General features: G+C 36.2%; 2 protein-coding genes across 4 annotated transcripts; both read left to right on the top strand.

Moving 5' to 3' along the window:
- The first annotated feature begins 431 nt into the window (after window positions 1–431).
- EMB2746 (RNA-metabolising metallo-beta-lactamase family protein) lies at window positions 432–13008 on the top strand. 3 transcript variants are annotated; one of them, XM_022279217.2, is made up of 17 exons: window positions 432–758; window positions 1421–1649; window positions 1857–1980; window positions 3276–3332; window positions 3673–3864; window positions 3941–4018; window positions 4285–4467; window positions 4588–4668; window positions 6349–6414; window positions 6515–6607; window positions 7524–7649; window positions 8113–8226; window positions 10006–10101; window positions 10174–10271; window positions 10355–10803; window positions 11510–11976; window positions 12418–13008. In XM_022279217.2, the coding sequence occupies exons 1-17, from the start codon at window positions 584–586 to the stop codon at window positions 12511–12513; spliced, it is 2724 nt and encodes a 907-aa protein (XP_022134909.1). In that variant the 5' UTR covers window positions 432–583; the 3' UTR covers window positions 12514–13008. The 3 variants fall into 3 exon arrangements, with proteins under 3 accessions (XP_022134909.1, XP_022134908.1, XP_087981476.1); XM_022279216.2 differs by having other exon boundaries at window positions 433–758; window positions 12415–13008; XM_088125350.1 differs by lacking the exon at window positions 432–758 and having other exon boundaries at window positions 1491–1649; window positions 1857–1966; window positions 12415–13008.
- A 1772-nt stretch (window positions 13009–14780) lies between these two features.
- On the top strand, window positions 14781–15527 carry LOC111007048 (putative calcium-binding protein CML19). The gene has a single exon (XM_022279218.2). The coding sequence runs from the start codon at window positions 14946–14948 to the stop codon at window positions 15360–15362; it is 417 nt and encodes a 138-aa protein (XP_022134910.1). The 5' UTR covers window positions 14781–14945; the 3' UTR covers window positions 15363–15527.
- Window positions 15528–16175: the final 648 nt, after the last annotated feature.

Raw genomic sequence — 16175 nt, 5'->3', positions numbered from 1 at the left:
CTAAAAGTGCTTTATAGAAGTAGGCTCTCGTTGACAGTCGGGAGTAGATGAGTGCATGACTATTCGAGGCAAGATACAAGTGACACTTTGTTCGAGGGGAGGATTGTTGGGTTTGTAAGGAATGCAAACAAAGTCACACATTGGTTAGGGAAGCGAATGATCATGTGTATGTAAGAGAGGACAATTATCTCAATTGATATGAAGCTTTTTGGATGAAACCAAAAGTAAAGCTGTGCAGACTATACCCAAAGTGGATGTAAAGAAAAAAACACAAATATTCAACTCTGAGGTTGAGAGTTCGAATCCTCAGCCATGTATGATACTAAGAATAAAATTTTGAAAAGAAGAAATATTAAGAACGCGCACGTGCCAAGTCATATCACTTGTGTGAATTCCTCCCCTATCCGAAAATGATAATCGATAAGCGTGATATTTCTGAAGCTCGAAAAAAAAAATCGTAAGCCCGCTCGCTATCCTCCCCCTCCATTTCCCGCTCCAAGCTCTGCAGCTTCAAAACTCTTCACCATACGCAGGCTCCCTCTCAAGGCTATCATTTCGAGTTTACTCTGGACTTAACCAGCATATGCAATTAGAGTTATTGGGCGGTTCTTCCGTCCTCAGCTCGCCACATTCAGCTCCTTACAGGCAGAGAATGGCAGCCTTTGGCGCTCTTTCACTGTGTCCCTGCAGCCCACTGTCACGCCCATATCACACAGTTCGTACTATTTATTGTTGCAATGGATCCCCTACAGTTATAGGTACGCACTTTTTTCAGATTGAATTACAGATACCGTTATCAGTTGCTTAGCTCTTGTTCACGAGAAGGTTGGAGAAAATGAAAGCTGGAAGACATAATTATTACAGGTTGTAGAGTTAATCGCACGGTGTTCTGCAAATTATGGACATAAGCATGAAACGTTGTCCGTGTTATTTTTGCTACATTTAAATCTAGCTAACTGGTTGACTGGACTTGGAATGGAGTTTCCAGCGTATGGTTTGAATGTTTTCTCTTAGATAGAATGCTCCTACCAATCTCGGCACCATTTTCATTTATTGAAAACGAGGATTTTATAATTATTAGGTTTCGAGCAGGAACTGGGAAGTTTAAGTTATGTAATGAGCTATTACCAATGCACGTAGTCCCTTGCTGCAATTTGTCAACGGGTGACTTATTTTGTAAGGGATAAGGTCACTGTTATTGGGAAAACTAAGAACCGGATAGAACCTAAGCAGCACATGCATTCTTAATCTGAGAGTTGGCATCTCTCTCTCGCGCCTGCTTATAGTTGTGACTGTTTCCATAGACACCAAAGTTGAAACGTCTAGGAACTATTTTTACATTGTCAATTAGCTATCTAACATTTTTTTTTTGTTCCTTTCGGTTACTGTGAACTGATATTTTAATGTTGCACCTATTTAGGCAAAAATGTCTCTAAAGTACCACGCAAGAGACTGGGAAGATTGGAAGGTGCTAGAAAAAGCATGGAAGATTCTGTTCAACGCAAGATGGAACAGTTTTACGAAGGTTCAGATGGTCCACCCCTCCGTGTTCTTCCAATTGGTGGTCTTGGTGAAATTGGGATGAATTGTATGCTCGTTGGGAACTATGACCGATACATTCTGATTGATGCTGGTGTCATGTTTCCCGAGTAAGTTTCCCTTCAAGACTTTGCCATTTGCAAAGTCCTAACAACCATAAATAGTGTTATCAAGCACTGGATTAAATCTTCAGTAGACGTAATTTACCATCTTCAGATCTTCTTAATCCAGTAATTGTTGTCTTATTCCACTGGAAGTGTCTGGCATGGTTTCTTTCACTATGGTGTAGTGTCTCAGCTTGTGCCATTTATTTACAGCCATGATGAGCTCGGTGTCCAAAAAATTATACCTGATACCACATTTATCAAAAGATGGAGTCACAAAATTGAAGCTGTTGTTATTACACATGGTCATGAAGATCACATTGGTGCGTTGCCTTGGGTAAAGTTTCCTTCTAACTTCTTAGGGATACTATGTTCCCCCTTGATATATATTTTTTTTAATTTCTTAGGTGTTCACGATTGGTCTCCATAGAAAACATTACGATGGAAGTTTGGTTGGAGAGAAATTAGAGAATTTTCAATGAAAAAGTTAGAATTTTGGAGGAGGTAGTAGAAAAGGCCGTGTTGAATGCAGAATAATTTGCGTTCTTTAGATTTTTTTTAAAAAAATTTTAAATTTTATCCTCTCTGTAATAACTATGTTGTCCTAAGGGCAATAAAGGTTTCGTACATTTTTACTAAATGAGAAGTTTCTGTTTCAGTTTCCAAAAACAAAAAGAAATGTGGAAAACAGTTTGTTGATCTGCATGATCTGCTATATTTTCCACAGCCTAGGATCAAGGAAACTTGAGACTTAAATGTTGTAATAATTTTTTTTGATAAGAAACTGTGAATTCTTTTTGATAACTGAATTTACTGGACTGTTATTCACCACGAATGGACAAGTTTATGTGGATAACTATGGCCATTGACCATTCAATTATTTTGTGAAAGATCTTTTGTTTATTGTTTTCTGCTGTCGGTGATTGAATTGTTTCTAGGTGCTTGTTGCTCAAGTAGTAAGGTATTTACCTAGCAACTAGTTTATTACATTAGTGGTAAAGCAACGTGGCATAATGCCAAACATATTATTTTAGTGAGTAGTTCAAGTTGCAAGTTACCTGCTCCAAGATAAACAATCCAAACACATCGCACTCACAGTCAGAGCTGCTATGAGAATATCCAGTGACATTGTGTGTGGGGCTAAGTTCCGGTCCATTGAAGGCAAATTTACCTTGCAAAATTGGTTCCCCCAGTTTCCAGTGCATAGAGAGGTGAATTTGCAAGTTTTGGTCAACCTTCTTGCAGCATGCAGGCGTGGTTATGGTCTTACCCAGGGCTGTGAATTTAATATTTCTGCAACTCGTAGAACTTGAAAGGATGAATGATGATGTGATATGTCTCTCTGGGCACTGAAAAATAGGAAAAACAACTACTTGCATATACTCTTTCGATGCTACTTAATATAATAAGTACATGCAATATTTATAATTGACATCAAAAGGAAATAATATCCATGCATACTTGTATGACAACAAATTTGTTTTGTTTTAGATACTGAAATATTATTTCTGTATGGAGTACTAACTTTTTAAGTCTACATCTACATGTTTTTTTGTGAGATACTATTTTGATCTTAACTTTCTTTTTGCTATTATTTCTTTGTTTTCACATGCTTCAGTCCTGTCTGAACAGGTAATTCCAGCTTTAGATTCCCATACACCAATATATGCTTCATCCTTCACAGTGGAGGTATATCAGTACTGCAGTAGATTGCAAATGTTTATCATTTTAAGTATTTACGTTTATAAGATCAAAATCTCAAACTGAAACTCTTCTTATGTATCTAATGTATCTATTTCAGTTAATCAGCTTGTAGATGTTTGCTATTACTTGTTAATAAAATTAAATGATCTAATGCTGAATATTTGTTTTAAATTATTGCACTCGCTCAAGGAAATGGGATATTGTACAATAGTAATGATGTTATACTAAAATTTAAAGGTCAAGAATCCAATATGCTTTATCATTAGCTATATCTTCTTGCTTGACATTTGTGGTCTTAATAGGTAACACTGTTCTTTCTTAACAGCTTATAAAAAAGCGTCTGAAGGAAAATGGGATTTTTGTTCCATCTCGACTAAAGGTATTTAAGACGAAAAGGAGATTTACAGCTGGGCCATTTGAAATAGAGCCAATTAGGGTTACCCATTCCATTCCTGATTGTTGTGGATTAGTTCTTCGATGTGCTGATGGTACAATTCTTCATACTGGGGACTGGAAGGTAAGATTGTTTGATGCACTATATTGTCATTGTTTGTTTCACTTCCAACTACTACTGGAGGAGTTGGCATTTACAGATTGACGAATCACCATTGGATGGTAAAGTCTTTGACCGACAAACTTTGGAGCAACTATCAAAGGAAGGAGTGACCCTTGTAAGTATCTTCTCATCCCCATGTTCTAATATATCAATTGTGATAACATTGCTATATATATATATATTTTTTTTTCCCCTCAAAGCTTTTGATTCAGGCATATTTTTGTGACTTAAGCTAATTTCAAAGCCAATTACCATGTTATTTATGGCTAGGAGAAAGAGACCTATTCTGGTTGTAGTTAGTAGTAACTAACTTGTTTCACAGCATCCACTGAAAACAGCCAAACTATGAAATCTTGTAAATTTGTGTGAATTACTTTTCAGATGATGAGTGACTCAACAAATGTACTATCTCCTGGAAGGACGATTAGTGAGTCTGTGGTGGCAGATGCACTTTTAAGGCGTATCTCTGTGGCTAAAGGAAGGGTCATCACCACTCAGTTTGCTTCAAATATACACCGCCTAGGAAGTGTGAAAGCAGCAGCTGATTTAACTGGTCGAAAGTTGGTGAGTACTTTACAGTTAGATTCCTTCTTTCTCTTATGCTCATTTTTCCATACCTAAGTAAATTACTTCTCATGGAGAATTTATGTTTTCGTTTGCAAATTTTAATTTCATGATTATTAGGTATTTGTTGGCATGTCCTTAAGGACATATCTGGATGCAGCCTGGAAGGATGGAAAGGCACCAATTGACCCATCGACCTTGGTAATCATTTTTGAATATTATTTTGTCTCAATATATTTTCTAGTTTCAAATTCAACTCAACATTTGCTCTTTCCTTGGCAAGTTGTAGTTTCTTATTGATGTTTGACAATGGACATAAATGAGATTTTAGGAAAAATCCTTTGACCGAGCCCCCCCTATCAAGCTTGAAATTATTTGAAGTTGCTGATCAAATCTAACCAAAGTTAATCCTAGCACAAAGATATCATATCCAACCAAGTGATCATGGAATTGAAACTCTTAGGGTCACCCCCTATCTTGGATATCATACGTCATATATGTTTCTGAACTAAGCCACAACCTTGTAGGATAGATTATAATACCCGATTTCTAATATAGTCAAAATAAGAGCATTTGTGGACGATTGGTAAACTCTTGCTTACCCTCAAAAGAAAAAAAAAATATATTGCTGAGATACAGCTGATACAGATTAAGTTTCTTTCTTGAGTGCCATTTATGGTTAGGGTTTGAGTTCAGAGAGGCCATGTCAAGTTTTTGACAGGGAGAAGAGATAAATAGGCTAGGAAGATGTTTGTTCTGCAAATTCAAAAAGCCTTTGAAGCACTTTTTTTAATACCATTTATTCTCAACTTGTTATCTTAGCTAAATATATATTTTAGTCCCTAATGTTTAGATATTTTTTTCAATTTAATCCATATTGTTTAAAAAGTTTCAATTTAATCCCTCACTGTTGGTGAATGTTAAAATTGGTTGATGATAAACTAACATGACATAACACTTGATGAATTAGCAAAAATTTAGTGGAGAAAAAAGATCATCAAGACAAGAAAACTCAACATTAGGGACTAAAACATATATTTAGCCTATTATTTTCCATTGAGTGTGATATAAGACAATTGGTTGTAATATAGTTTTTGGCCATCTTATACTGTTCGTTCCATGTGGATTAGAGGAGGGGGTTCATTTTGGTTAGCTGGGTGCATGTGTCACCCTTGTCAGACAAGGGCAAGGGCAGTACAGGGTGTTGTTAAAGAAAGGAAATCAACTTTGTGGCATAAGATTATTATAGTCCTAGATGGTTGTGGGTGCTAGCCCCATGGTTGGGCAAAACTCTTAATCCTCCTACCGACACAATTCAAATGACAGGCATTTGTTTCACCCTCTTGTGTGGCCCTCATGACTGTAAGTTGAATCATGGTGCCACATGATCTAAAGATGGTGGGATTCGTACAGTTTGCTTAATACTTGGATAGAATCTGATTTGTAGTTCCTTTGTCTTTTTATAGTTAAAGATTCAGACATTGGAGCATTGCCTTGGGCTTGTTTATCTTAATGAAAGCTGGTTTCTTAGTCTTAGTTAAAAAAATTGGTTTCAACCATAGTCCCTCATTGCTATAAGATGGTCTTAAAGGAGCATTCCTGTGATGGTTCAATCTATGAAGTTCTGTGATTAAAGAATTACTGCTGAACCTAAACTAACACCTAATATTCATAATGGACATGCTTCTTAACGTTCAGAAATGGTGTTATTGGCTTATTGCTAATGCTTACTGTATGAAATCTTTTTCATGTACTTTACTAGACATGTTGCAATGCTTTTTTAAACATCTGAAGACAAAAATTACAAGGAGAACATGAAAATATGTATAGAAGTGTACTTGTTCATCTAATTGTAACAATTCTCATCCTACAACTGATAAGGTAAAAGTGGAGGATATTGATGCCTACGCTCCAAAAGATTTGTTGATTGTCACAACTGGCTCACAAGTAAGTTTGCCTACATGGCTGTAGGAATTGTACAGTTTAATGGATTAAATAGTTTAGTCACATTGATTAGCAATAATAATTGTGCATGCTGTTGTGTCAGGCAGAACCACGTGCTGCCCTAAATCTTGCATCTTACGGAAGTAGTCATTCTCTCAAACTGAGCAAGGAAGATGTAATTTTGTATTCGGCCAAGGTAGTAAAACAAAATATTTTATTTGCTTCATGCAAATTATCAAATAAGCTCTATGTGTTTCAAATATTTTCAGACCTTTCTGTGTCATAGATTATGTATTCAACCTATTTCTTATCTAAAAAAATGTATTCAACCTATCATATACAAATTGTCTCATTAGTTATGCATTTACAAGGATTTTAGGATTTGATGTTCCTCTTTAGCCTATTGATGTAATGCCTTTGCTTATTTTGTGATTACGTGGAATTGACACAGAACTTTAAGGAATTTTAATTTTCAAGTGTCATATGCACTTTATCGTTTCAGAATTTGAAATAACAATTGTATTTCACACCCTGATTTGAGAAGGGGAGAGCCAAAGCATACGAGTGCTTTTCCTTATGTTCCCTTTACTTTAATACTCTTCTTTCCAAAAGAAATTTTGCTAAATGTCTTAACCAAAAAAAAAAATAAATAAATAAAAAAATAAAAGAAAAAAAAATAAAGAAAGAAATTGTGCCTCATGTTGGCAAACTTAGTTTGTTTTCAATAGGAAGGAGGTTATTAGGGGATTAGGCAAGTCTTTGGATTAGTTTGTGGGAGAAAGATAGCTCTTTCGAGCAGTGATCGACCATTGTCCATCATCATACATTTCTTAATTTTCATTGTACGCTTCTACTTTCAGGTTCCTATCATTATTAAAATCAACGGTTTATTATGGTTTCATTTGTTAATCATGTATAAAGTACTAACAACGTTTTATTTTGAGTAATACCTGCTATAGTGGGGTATTGGAACATCATTTGAACTGTTGAACTTGACATTTCTAAGTTCTTAAATGACATTGACATTAGGTCTAAGTCTACTGGCTGCTTAACGTCTGCCAGCTGATCTGATCTGATCTGTAATAGCTCTTTTCCCTCTTCCCATGCCACAGGTTATTCCTGGTAATGAATCTAGAGTGATGAAAATGTTGAACCGTATATCAGAGATCGGATCAAACATAATAATGGGTAAGAATGAGGGGCTGCACACATCTGGTCATGGATATCGTGGAGAATTAGTAAGTTCTCAATATAATGGCATCTGAATATGTCAGTTACAAATCTTGGTTGGGACTGGACTTATGATCATCTCAGCTTTCTTGCTTTGAACTACAGATCCCCCTGCCCCCTACCCCCTGCAGAAAAATGTAAACTCAGACTTGTTGAATGCCTTAGTTTAGATGACTAACTTTTTTCTGCATTTCTATAATTCTTTTCGTTGCCTGATATATTTGGAAACTAATTCCTATAAAAGCAATCAGGTATATGCTTGCTTTAAGTTGATAACTGATTAGCCTCCGTGAAATGCATATGTCATGATGATTTCTCCCAAACTTCCCCTATTTTTGCCTCAAAATAGTTTTCTCCTTAGCACCCATTTGCCTTTTTGCCTCAAAATAGTTTTCTCCTTAGCACCCATTTGCCTTCATCCATGTCGCTGCCTTCTCTTGAATTTTAAAGTGCAATTCTTTGTGTTTGAAGGAGGAAGTACTTCAAATTGTTAAACCACAGCATTTTTTACCCATACATGGAGAGCTTTTATTCCTCAAGGAGCACGAATTGCTGGGCCGGTCAACAGGCATTCGACACACAACTGTGAGTACTTTCCTATCCAGAATGTAATAATTTTTGATAGGATATTGTTACGCAGAATCTTCCCGACTATAATCTTTACAATTTTTATAATTATCCGGTTACATACTTGTGTGGGTCAAAAGCTGTGAGTTGTGTGGATATGTTATGTATGACAGCGTGATATCATTTATAATTTTTTTTAGTTGATTTATCCAATGATTTTTTTTGTTAATAACGATAAGAGTATAAATGATTGCTTATGGAATGTCGGTGTCAAAGATGAAAGCAGTAATAGTTTGAAAAGTAGTAAGAGAGGCTGTCATGTAATATTCCATATTTCTATTTTAGTCAGTTCTTTCCTTCAATACATAGTCGTAGTCATTTCTCTTATGTGCTCTCAAAGTTTCTCAGGGGAGATTCATTCAAAGAAAATGCCAAGCAATTATTTTGTAAGCATAGATTTTTTTTTAGATAAGAAACTTGTATATTCCGAAAGGAAGACAAAAGGATTGTAAGCATAGATTAAAAAACAAAGAAGAGGCTAATATGTTGTGGCTTAATGCACTGGCTTCATTTGAGGACTTTGGTTAGAAAGAAACAAAGAGATTACCGAAGGAAGTGTTGAGTTGGGGAGAGATTCTAGATCAAGCTAAAATCTTATGCCTTTTGTTGGTGTGCAGTTTCCAGTTTCTTTTGTAATTATACCCCTTCGGAAGAACTCTAATTGGAGGGGTGTTTTGTAACTCCTATGGGGATGGTTAGAGTAGAGCTGTAACTTTAAAAGTGTTTCTTCGTCTTCTTCTTGTCTTTCCAAGTACTTCTCGTTTTAAAGGTTAACTATTATCCTCGTGAATATTCTCCCCACATTCTTTAGAGTCCCGTGATTATTCCAGCCTTCGGAACTTAGTTTGTGTATTAGTCTTAAATCATGTAGGAAGCACCGAAGCAGATAGTATTCTAACTATGATTCTGGAAGAACTCGTTACAGCTGTCTTGCTCTTAATATGAACCCTTCATTTATTTTTTTAAAAAATTTGCAGATTAGATGTCTGACAGAAATACAAGGCAATCTTTACTTGAGAATTCAGCTAAAATATTTGTGTTGAAACATGTAAACGGAAAAAAAAAAGAAAAAAAGAAGAAGAAAAATCTGCTTCAAACGATCTGTGTTCATATACCCATAATTGATTGTCTTTCCAATTCACTTTCACAAAGTATCTCTTTGTTCAACTCTTCATCCTGGACCTTTGCTGCCTTGTCTCAAAGAAATGTGATTCTGGACCTATAAGCTTAACTACTCACCTTTATAAAATGACCACCGATGTCCTTGCTGAAACACTATAAAACTGTTCCTGCAACACTATCACCGAAGCCTTGCTGAAAGAGAGACCCAAAAAAAGGGGCAGAAAAAGATCTTCCAGCCACAGTCAATGTTGGAAGTGGTAGATTGAAGTCTTCCTAATGCTAGTTATTCGTATTCCATAATCTTGAACTGAAAACTGAGGTGTAGTTCATAGTCACAAGGGGAAATAGGCAAGGAGATCTCTTCTCCTCATCCTTTTCACCCTATTGTTGCATTTTCTTAGTCGGCTCCTCTCCAAAGGACTTTTGATCTGAATCTGGTGGAAGGTTTGTCTAGTTGGGTAAACAATCTAGGATTCCCTGGGATTGGGAATATATTTATAGAAGCGTCCAATATGATACATTTAATCAATTTTTTGGCATATTTATTATCTCTCTTTCTGTGCATGGTATATTTCTTTGTAGAAAGTTGAAAACTTTTAACATCTTGATATGAAGGTTATAAAAAACGGGGAAATGCTTGGAGTATCTCACTTGAGAAACAGAAGAGTTTTATCCAATGGTTTCACCTCTCTCGGGAAGGAGAATTTACAGGTACATTAATTTTAATAGTTTGCTTTGACTATAAGGACACCGTTGATCTTTTTGATGTCATTAATGCTGCAGTTGAAGTATAGTGATGGTGACAAAGCATTTGGATCTTCATCTGAGCTATTCGTTGATGAGAGACTAAAGATTGCAACAGACGGCATTATAGTGGTCAGGTAGAACTTGCGAATTTTGACTTTGGTGAGGTGGTTACGTCCTTCCATCTATGTTGTAATGTTCTGGTTTCTGCTGTTTACAGTATGGAAATCTTGCGACCCCACAGTGTTGATGGTTTAATTGAAACTGGCATCAAAGGAAAACTGAGAATCACTACTCGATGTTTATGGCTTGACAAGGGGAAGCTTTTAGATGCACTTCATAAAGCCGCTCATGCAGCACTGTCAAGCTGTCCTGTAAATTGTCCTCTGGCCCACCTGGAAAGAACTGTGTCTGAGGTTCTGAGGAAGATGGTAAGAAAATACAGTGGTAAAAGGCCTGAAGTCATTGTCATGGCTCTGGAGAGCCCTGGAGGAGTTCTTTCCGAGGAGCTTGATACAAGGCTTTCGGGCAAGCCCATTGCTGGAATTGGGATGTCAGCATTGAGAAAAGCAGTTGATGGACAGCCAACTAAGAGCCACTTAAACAAGATAAGACCAAATGGAAATGACGATTTGCATTCTGTGGATAACTCGAGTCATGAGTCTCAAGGTTTTTTTCTATGTAATTTGACCTCTTTTCTTGCATGTCTGTGCATAGGTGGGACGTGGAACACATTGCTTTTAGAAACCAATTCTTGTTTTCTTTGTCAGGCATAAACCAGATACCACGTCAAGGGTGATGTAATGTAGGGATATCTTCTTTAGGTTAGCTAACGAAACTAAAGAAGTGCTGGATCAAATTTGATGGCATGATTATACGTTTTATGCATTATTAATAGGATTATTAGGGCCTATTATAAAAACTACAGGAAGCCAGGAAGTTATAAATTTGATACTAGCTCTTCTTGCGAGGTTTTCAGGTGTCTTTAAACCTATCTTCAGTCTATATTTCTTTGCAATGTATTGAGTTGAAAAACTTCTAGAGAGTTCTAGCTTTCAGGTATAATTCACTTTTTCCTTGACACGTTTCTCCACTGGGGAACTCTGATGTGTAAACATTATTACCAAAAGTAATCTTTAGTATAGTTTGATGTCAAATTTAGAAATTATGAGACGTGTACATGGTACGTTGATCTATTTGATTTAGTAAATGATCAAATTGCATGGAAAGGTGGATGATTGTAACTTTTAGTTGTTTGTTCTTAGATTGTAACTTATATTATATGGAATGTATTACACCAAAAGCCTATAATTTCGTTGATGCATGACTTGCTTTAAATGAGTGTTCTTTTTTCCTACATTTTTTGTTTGTACAGGTAACTATATTGAACCTGTAAGACTACTTCCTGAAGAAGACTACAGTTCCTCAAACTCCAACTTGGCTGAGATACAATCCTTTGATAACGAGGGTTTGGAGGATTTCTGGAGACCATTTATCATGCCATCATCTGTTAGTGAATTGGTAAAGGAGAACGAAGGTTCTGTTCAACAATCTAATAATACGTTGGAGATTACAAACGAAGGCGAAGGACAGGATGACAAGTCATTGAAAATGTCAAATTCTGACATGAAGCCTTTGAAGCCCATGAAACGCAATAAATGGAAACCTGAGGAGATCAAGAAACTTATTAAGTTGCGCGGGGAATTAAATGTCCGGTTTCAAGTTGCCAGGGGGCGAATGGCCCTTTGGGAAGAGATATCCACCAGTATGTCGACTGATGGAATAAATAGGAGTCCAGGACAGTGCAAGTCTCTGTGGGCATCTCTGATTCAGAAATTTGAGGTTTGTTCCCCGTTTCTACCTTCTGTCTTCAATTATGCTCTGCCCCTGAGTTACCATGGCAAATAAAACTTTTCTCCTCCGTTATTTTCCCCGTTAATTGATGTTGAGAAGGAAAATTTGAGTCTCATTCTGTTGAATTCTCTAACATACTTCAATGGAGGATTTAGTTCCCTATTCCTCTGAAATAATTAAAGGCTTATACTGAGTATTAAAACTTAAGCAGAAAAACTATTTCTTGAGGTGATTCATGTCTCTCCCAGCTTATTTTTCATAATTAACTGTCACAGGTTGTGGTGTCGCCATACATTTGAAAGAGAATTCGTAGAGTTCCTTTCTTACAAATGTCTCCTTGCCTCAGCCGAATGCATGCACTAATAAATTCTTCATTTGTTTGAGAAAATGTATTACTAAATCTGGTAATTTCTACTCTTTGTTCAGCAGGAAAGCAAGGGTGAAAAGAAAAGCAGGAAAAGTTGGCCATACTTCGAGGAAATGAGTGGTATATTGTCTGATTCAGAGGCACTGGCATCAAAATGAGGGGATACTGTAAGAACAGAAAACTGAAAGTTTCGAAGAAATGTAGCAACATTTGTTCCATAGAGCATGGATAATGGTCATGATTATTAAGAAACAGCTATTTTTACACGATTCGATGTCTCGGTATCTCCTTGATAATTGGCCACAGCAATGAGAAAGCAGATATATGAAACTTATGACCGATGAAGCCCGCTTCTATCTTTCGAGGCATGCTACTGCTACCATTTCTGGAGCTTGGGAATGGTCCCTTCTTTTCCTACAGAACATTTCAAAAAAGTTAAGGAAAATATATTGGGATGAGGCAAACAATGATCAAAAGAAATGGAGATTCCAGAACATATGATTTTGAAGCTTGAGAGCCGTTTGGTTTTTTCCATGCATTAATACATACACAAATTTAGGCACATTAGTGAGTTTATTATTATTATTATTTTATTTCTGTTTTGCAGATGACAATTTAATCCTTGAAATCAATTTTACCTGATCTTTAACTTAGTTTGACGTTCAGGATTGAGAAGAAGATATAATGTTGGAAGTTAGGAAATGATGTGGTAGCTTGATAGGTTCAATCAAACGTGAGAAGAATCACTTAAAAATTTAGCTCAGAGCCTAAATTGATATGTTTAGAACTACGGAGATCAAACAGTTTGTGGAGAGTATATTTTTCTATAAAATCAGCAATTGTTAACGAAAACCATGAACAAATTCTATATTCTTTTTAGTCAATGTGGATGTTTATAAGGGAAAATGTAAAATTTTCAACAATATGAAAATAAACATTTATATAAATAATTTGTAATTCACCCAAGTGTTTTCTTTGGAATGTTTGTTGATGTCGATATTTTATTGACTTTGTATCAACATATAAAATTGAAGTCTCGCAAGCTAGAACCACTCTACCAATCAAAGATCTGTCATTTGACGATACCAGCGGCCCACTTTAGGAAAATGTAATTGGGCTATTTTCCAACGCAAGCAAAGCCCATTACTTTACATGGGCCCCAGCATTGTTGCGGCCCGGACAATGTCGTTTACCAAACGTGTAACTATCGTTTCTATTGCATCAGCGAAGGCGAAGGCGACCATGTGGTTTACGTGTATTTCCACTGTTCGAAAGGAACAGAAGTGTGATCGCCTATTTCAGTGAGGTCATGCATGACCTTCAAAGATTTTATTTACTTTACTCATTAATTATCCAATTTCGTATTTGAAACGAGAAAGTTAATAAAATTTTAAACCTCAAAATAAGATATTTATTATTAAAATCTCTTAATTATCTTGTTTATAAATTTGAATCAATTGATTTAGTACCTAATATATGATTTGTGAAACTTTTGTATTTACGCGGGGGAGTGGAAGCATTTCAGCATATCCTCAAGCATGGAATAAAAGAGAACTTCATCATCAAAATTGCTTTGGAAACCTATTATACAAAAACTTTGACCGGATTGGATACATTAGATAATGATCCTTTTTTTCAAGAGTAAATTGACCGCTGAAAAATAGAATATAAAATTATCGTCTGGACCTATGGTTTCAAATTAAACCACCAACGGAAGAGTAATACAATTACCTACAGGAAGACAAAAGCCCCGGTGGCAACTATTTTATTTTTAAAAACTATGATTATTTGTTCACAATTTTTCGAATGCGTTTTTCACTTTTTTTTTCTCAAAATTATGTAGGAATTCTTAGCCAAATTTCAAAAACAAAAATAAAACTTAAAATTTACATTTAAAAATTTTTTGACTTAAACTTTGAAAAAAATTGAAAGGGGATGGCAAAACAAGATACATAAATAAAAATAGTATTTATAAATTTAATTTAAAAGGCATAAAATGAAAACAAAATAGTAAGCCAAAACAATTAAAAAAACGTCACTCAGCGATAAGGGTAGAATCAGAATCGTGTCGGCGAAAAATAATTTATTGTATTATTAAATAAAGAAAATAACATCCGGAAGGAATCAACTCGACAAGTCGGTCGCATAAGCCTGAAGAACGCGGTATCCCATCCGCCGTCGTTTTATTTTAACCAAACCAATAATGTATTATTGTATTGTATTGGCACGAAAAGTAGCGTTTAGTACGTGGCAGTTGACCGTTATTAAATAAAATAAAATAAAATAAAATAAAAATAAGAATTCACGGAAACTAAAAGAAAGAAAAAGATATTTGTAGAATAATCCTTCCGTGGTCCTTTGGGACCAATTTGACCTCATCCCCAAACACGGAATCGGCATTCCTTTTGGAAAGATCCTTCCGCTTCCTGCGAGGTTGCTTCGGAAGATTCACGCAGACGCCGCCCCAACCCCGAAGAGTATATAAACTAAAATCAGTTCCCCATATCGACCAAAATAACCAAAACTCAGAGTAATTTCACAAGCTTCTTTTTCTTCTTCCCAAATCCAATCTCGAATTGAACTGAATTGAATGGAGATCAACAAGTTCGAGCGTGTATTGAGTTACTTCGACGAAGATGGAGACGGCAAGATCTCGCCGTCGGAGCTGAGGAATCGGCTCGGGCTGATGGGCGGAGAGCTGTTGCCGGCGGAGGCAGAGCTGGCGGTGGAATCGCTGGACTCCGACGGAGACGGATTGCTGTGCGTCGGCGATCTCGCACGGCTACTGGACGTCGGAGAGGACGAGAAATTAAAGGATCTGAAAGAGGCTTTCGCGATGTACGATGCGGAAGGCTGCGGATTCATAACTCCCAAGGGATTGAAGAGAATGCTCAGAAAATTGGGGGAACGGAAATCCACGAAGGAGTGCAAAGCCATGATTTGTCGCTTCGATTTGAACGGCGACGGTCTGATTAGCTTCGAGGAGTTTCAGATCATGATGGCCTGAAACTCAACTCATCCATGGCGTACATATAACTTCATTTTTTGGGTTTTCTGATTGATTTCTTTGTTTGGATCTTAATTCTTCGATTCATTTGATTCATTTAATGGGGACATTTAATTACACATTTTTATTTATTGTACAAAATACAGTATACAGAGAGTTCTGAGATATTTGGGTTTAGAATATTTTATTTTATGTCATGATCTATTCTTTCTTTCTTTCTTTTTTTTTTTTGAGACAGATATTATGATCTATTCTTTGTATGTGTTTAAATAATAATAAAATCCACGTGTGTAAAAAATTCAAAGCATGAAGAGTTGACTATTCTAAAGAAACTATTTATGTTATGTTAATAATCCACGTATTTAGAAAATCATAACACGAAGAATTGACTCTTCCAGAGAGAGATTCTTGCTTCCGAAGAAAGCGTTGTCTCTTTCTGGGAAGTGGCCTTTGTCCTTATTTCCAAAAGGAAGGACCCTTTTGTCATTTTCTCGCAGGATAATATATATTTGCGTGCATTTTCTGCTTCACCCCCAAGTTCCAAACCTCGATTTTCTCTCGAATTGGGAAATTTCTCCTTTGCTTTGACAAAGAAAGATTCTCACCATCGTTGATGCAACTTTTGGAAAACTAGTTGGATCGAAAATTGGTGAATTGGATCGACCATCGAGTGATCAAGCAAAAGTTGGATCTAAGAGAAGCCGAGACTTGATAGGTTGGATCTAACTAGGAGAAACTGAGACTTGATAGGTTGTGAACAGAGAAAAGACGGAGAACTTAGCTTTGGAAGTGAGGCAAAAGCAACATGCAAAA

Source organism: Momordica charantia (genome assembly GCF_013281855.1).
Source record: "Momordica charantia cultivar OHB3-1 chromosome 6 unlocalized genomic scaffold, Mcharantia_2.0 BLBB01000006.1, whole genome shotgun sequence".
In the NCBI taxonomy this organism is placed as follows: Eukaryota; Viridiplantae; Streptophyta; class Magnoliopsida; order Cucurbitales; family Cucurbitaceae; genus Momordica; species Momordica charantia.
This window is presented reverse-complemented; position numbering and strand designations above follow the sequence as displayed.

Coding starts and splice junctions, on each gene's coding strand:
- EMB2746 (XM_022279216.2), top strand. CDS start 584: ATGCAATTAGAGTTATTGGGCGGTTCTTCCGTCCTCAGCTCGCCACAT. Junction 8,227..10,005: donor CAGGCATTCGACACACAACT/GTGAGTACTTTC, acceptor CTTGATATGAAG/GTTATAAAAAACGGGGAAAT. Junction 10,272..10,354: donor GACGGCATTATAGTGGTCAG/GTAGAACTTGCG, acceptor TGCTGTTTACAG/TATGGAAATCTTGCGACCCC.
- LOC111007048 (XM_022279218.2), top strand. CDS start 14,946: ATGGAGATCAACAAGTTCGAGCGTGTATTGAGTTACTTCGACGAAGAT.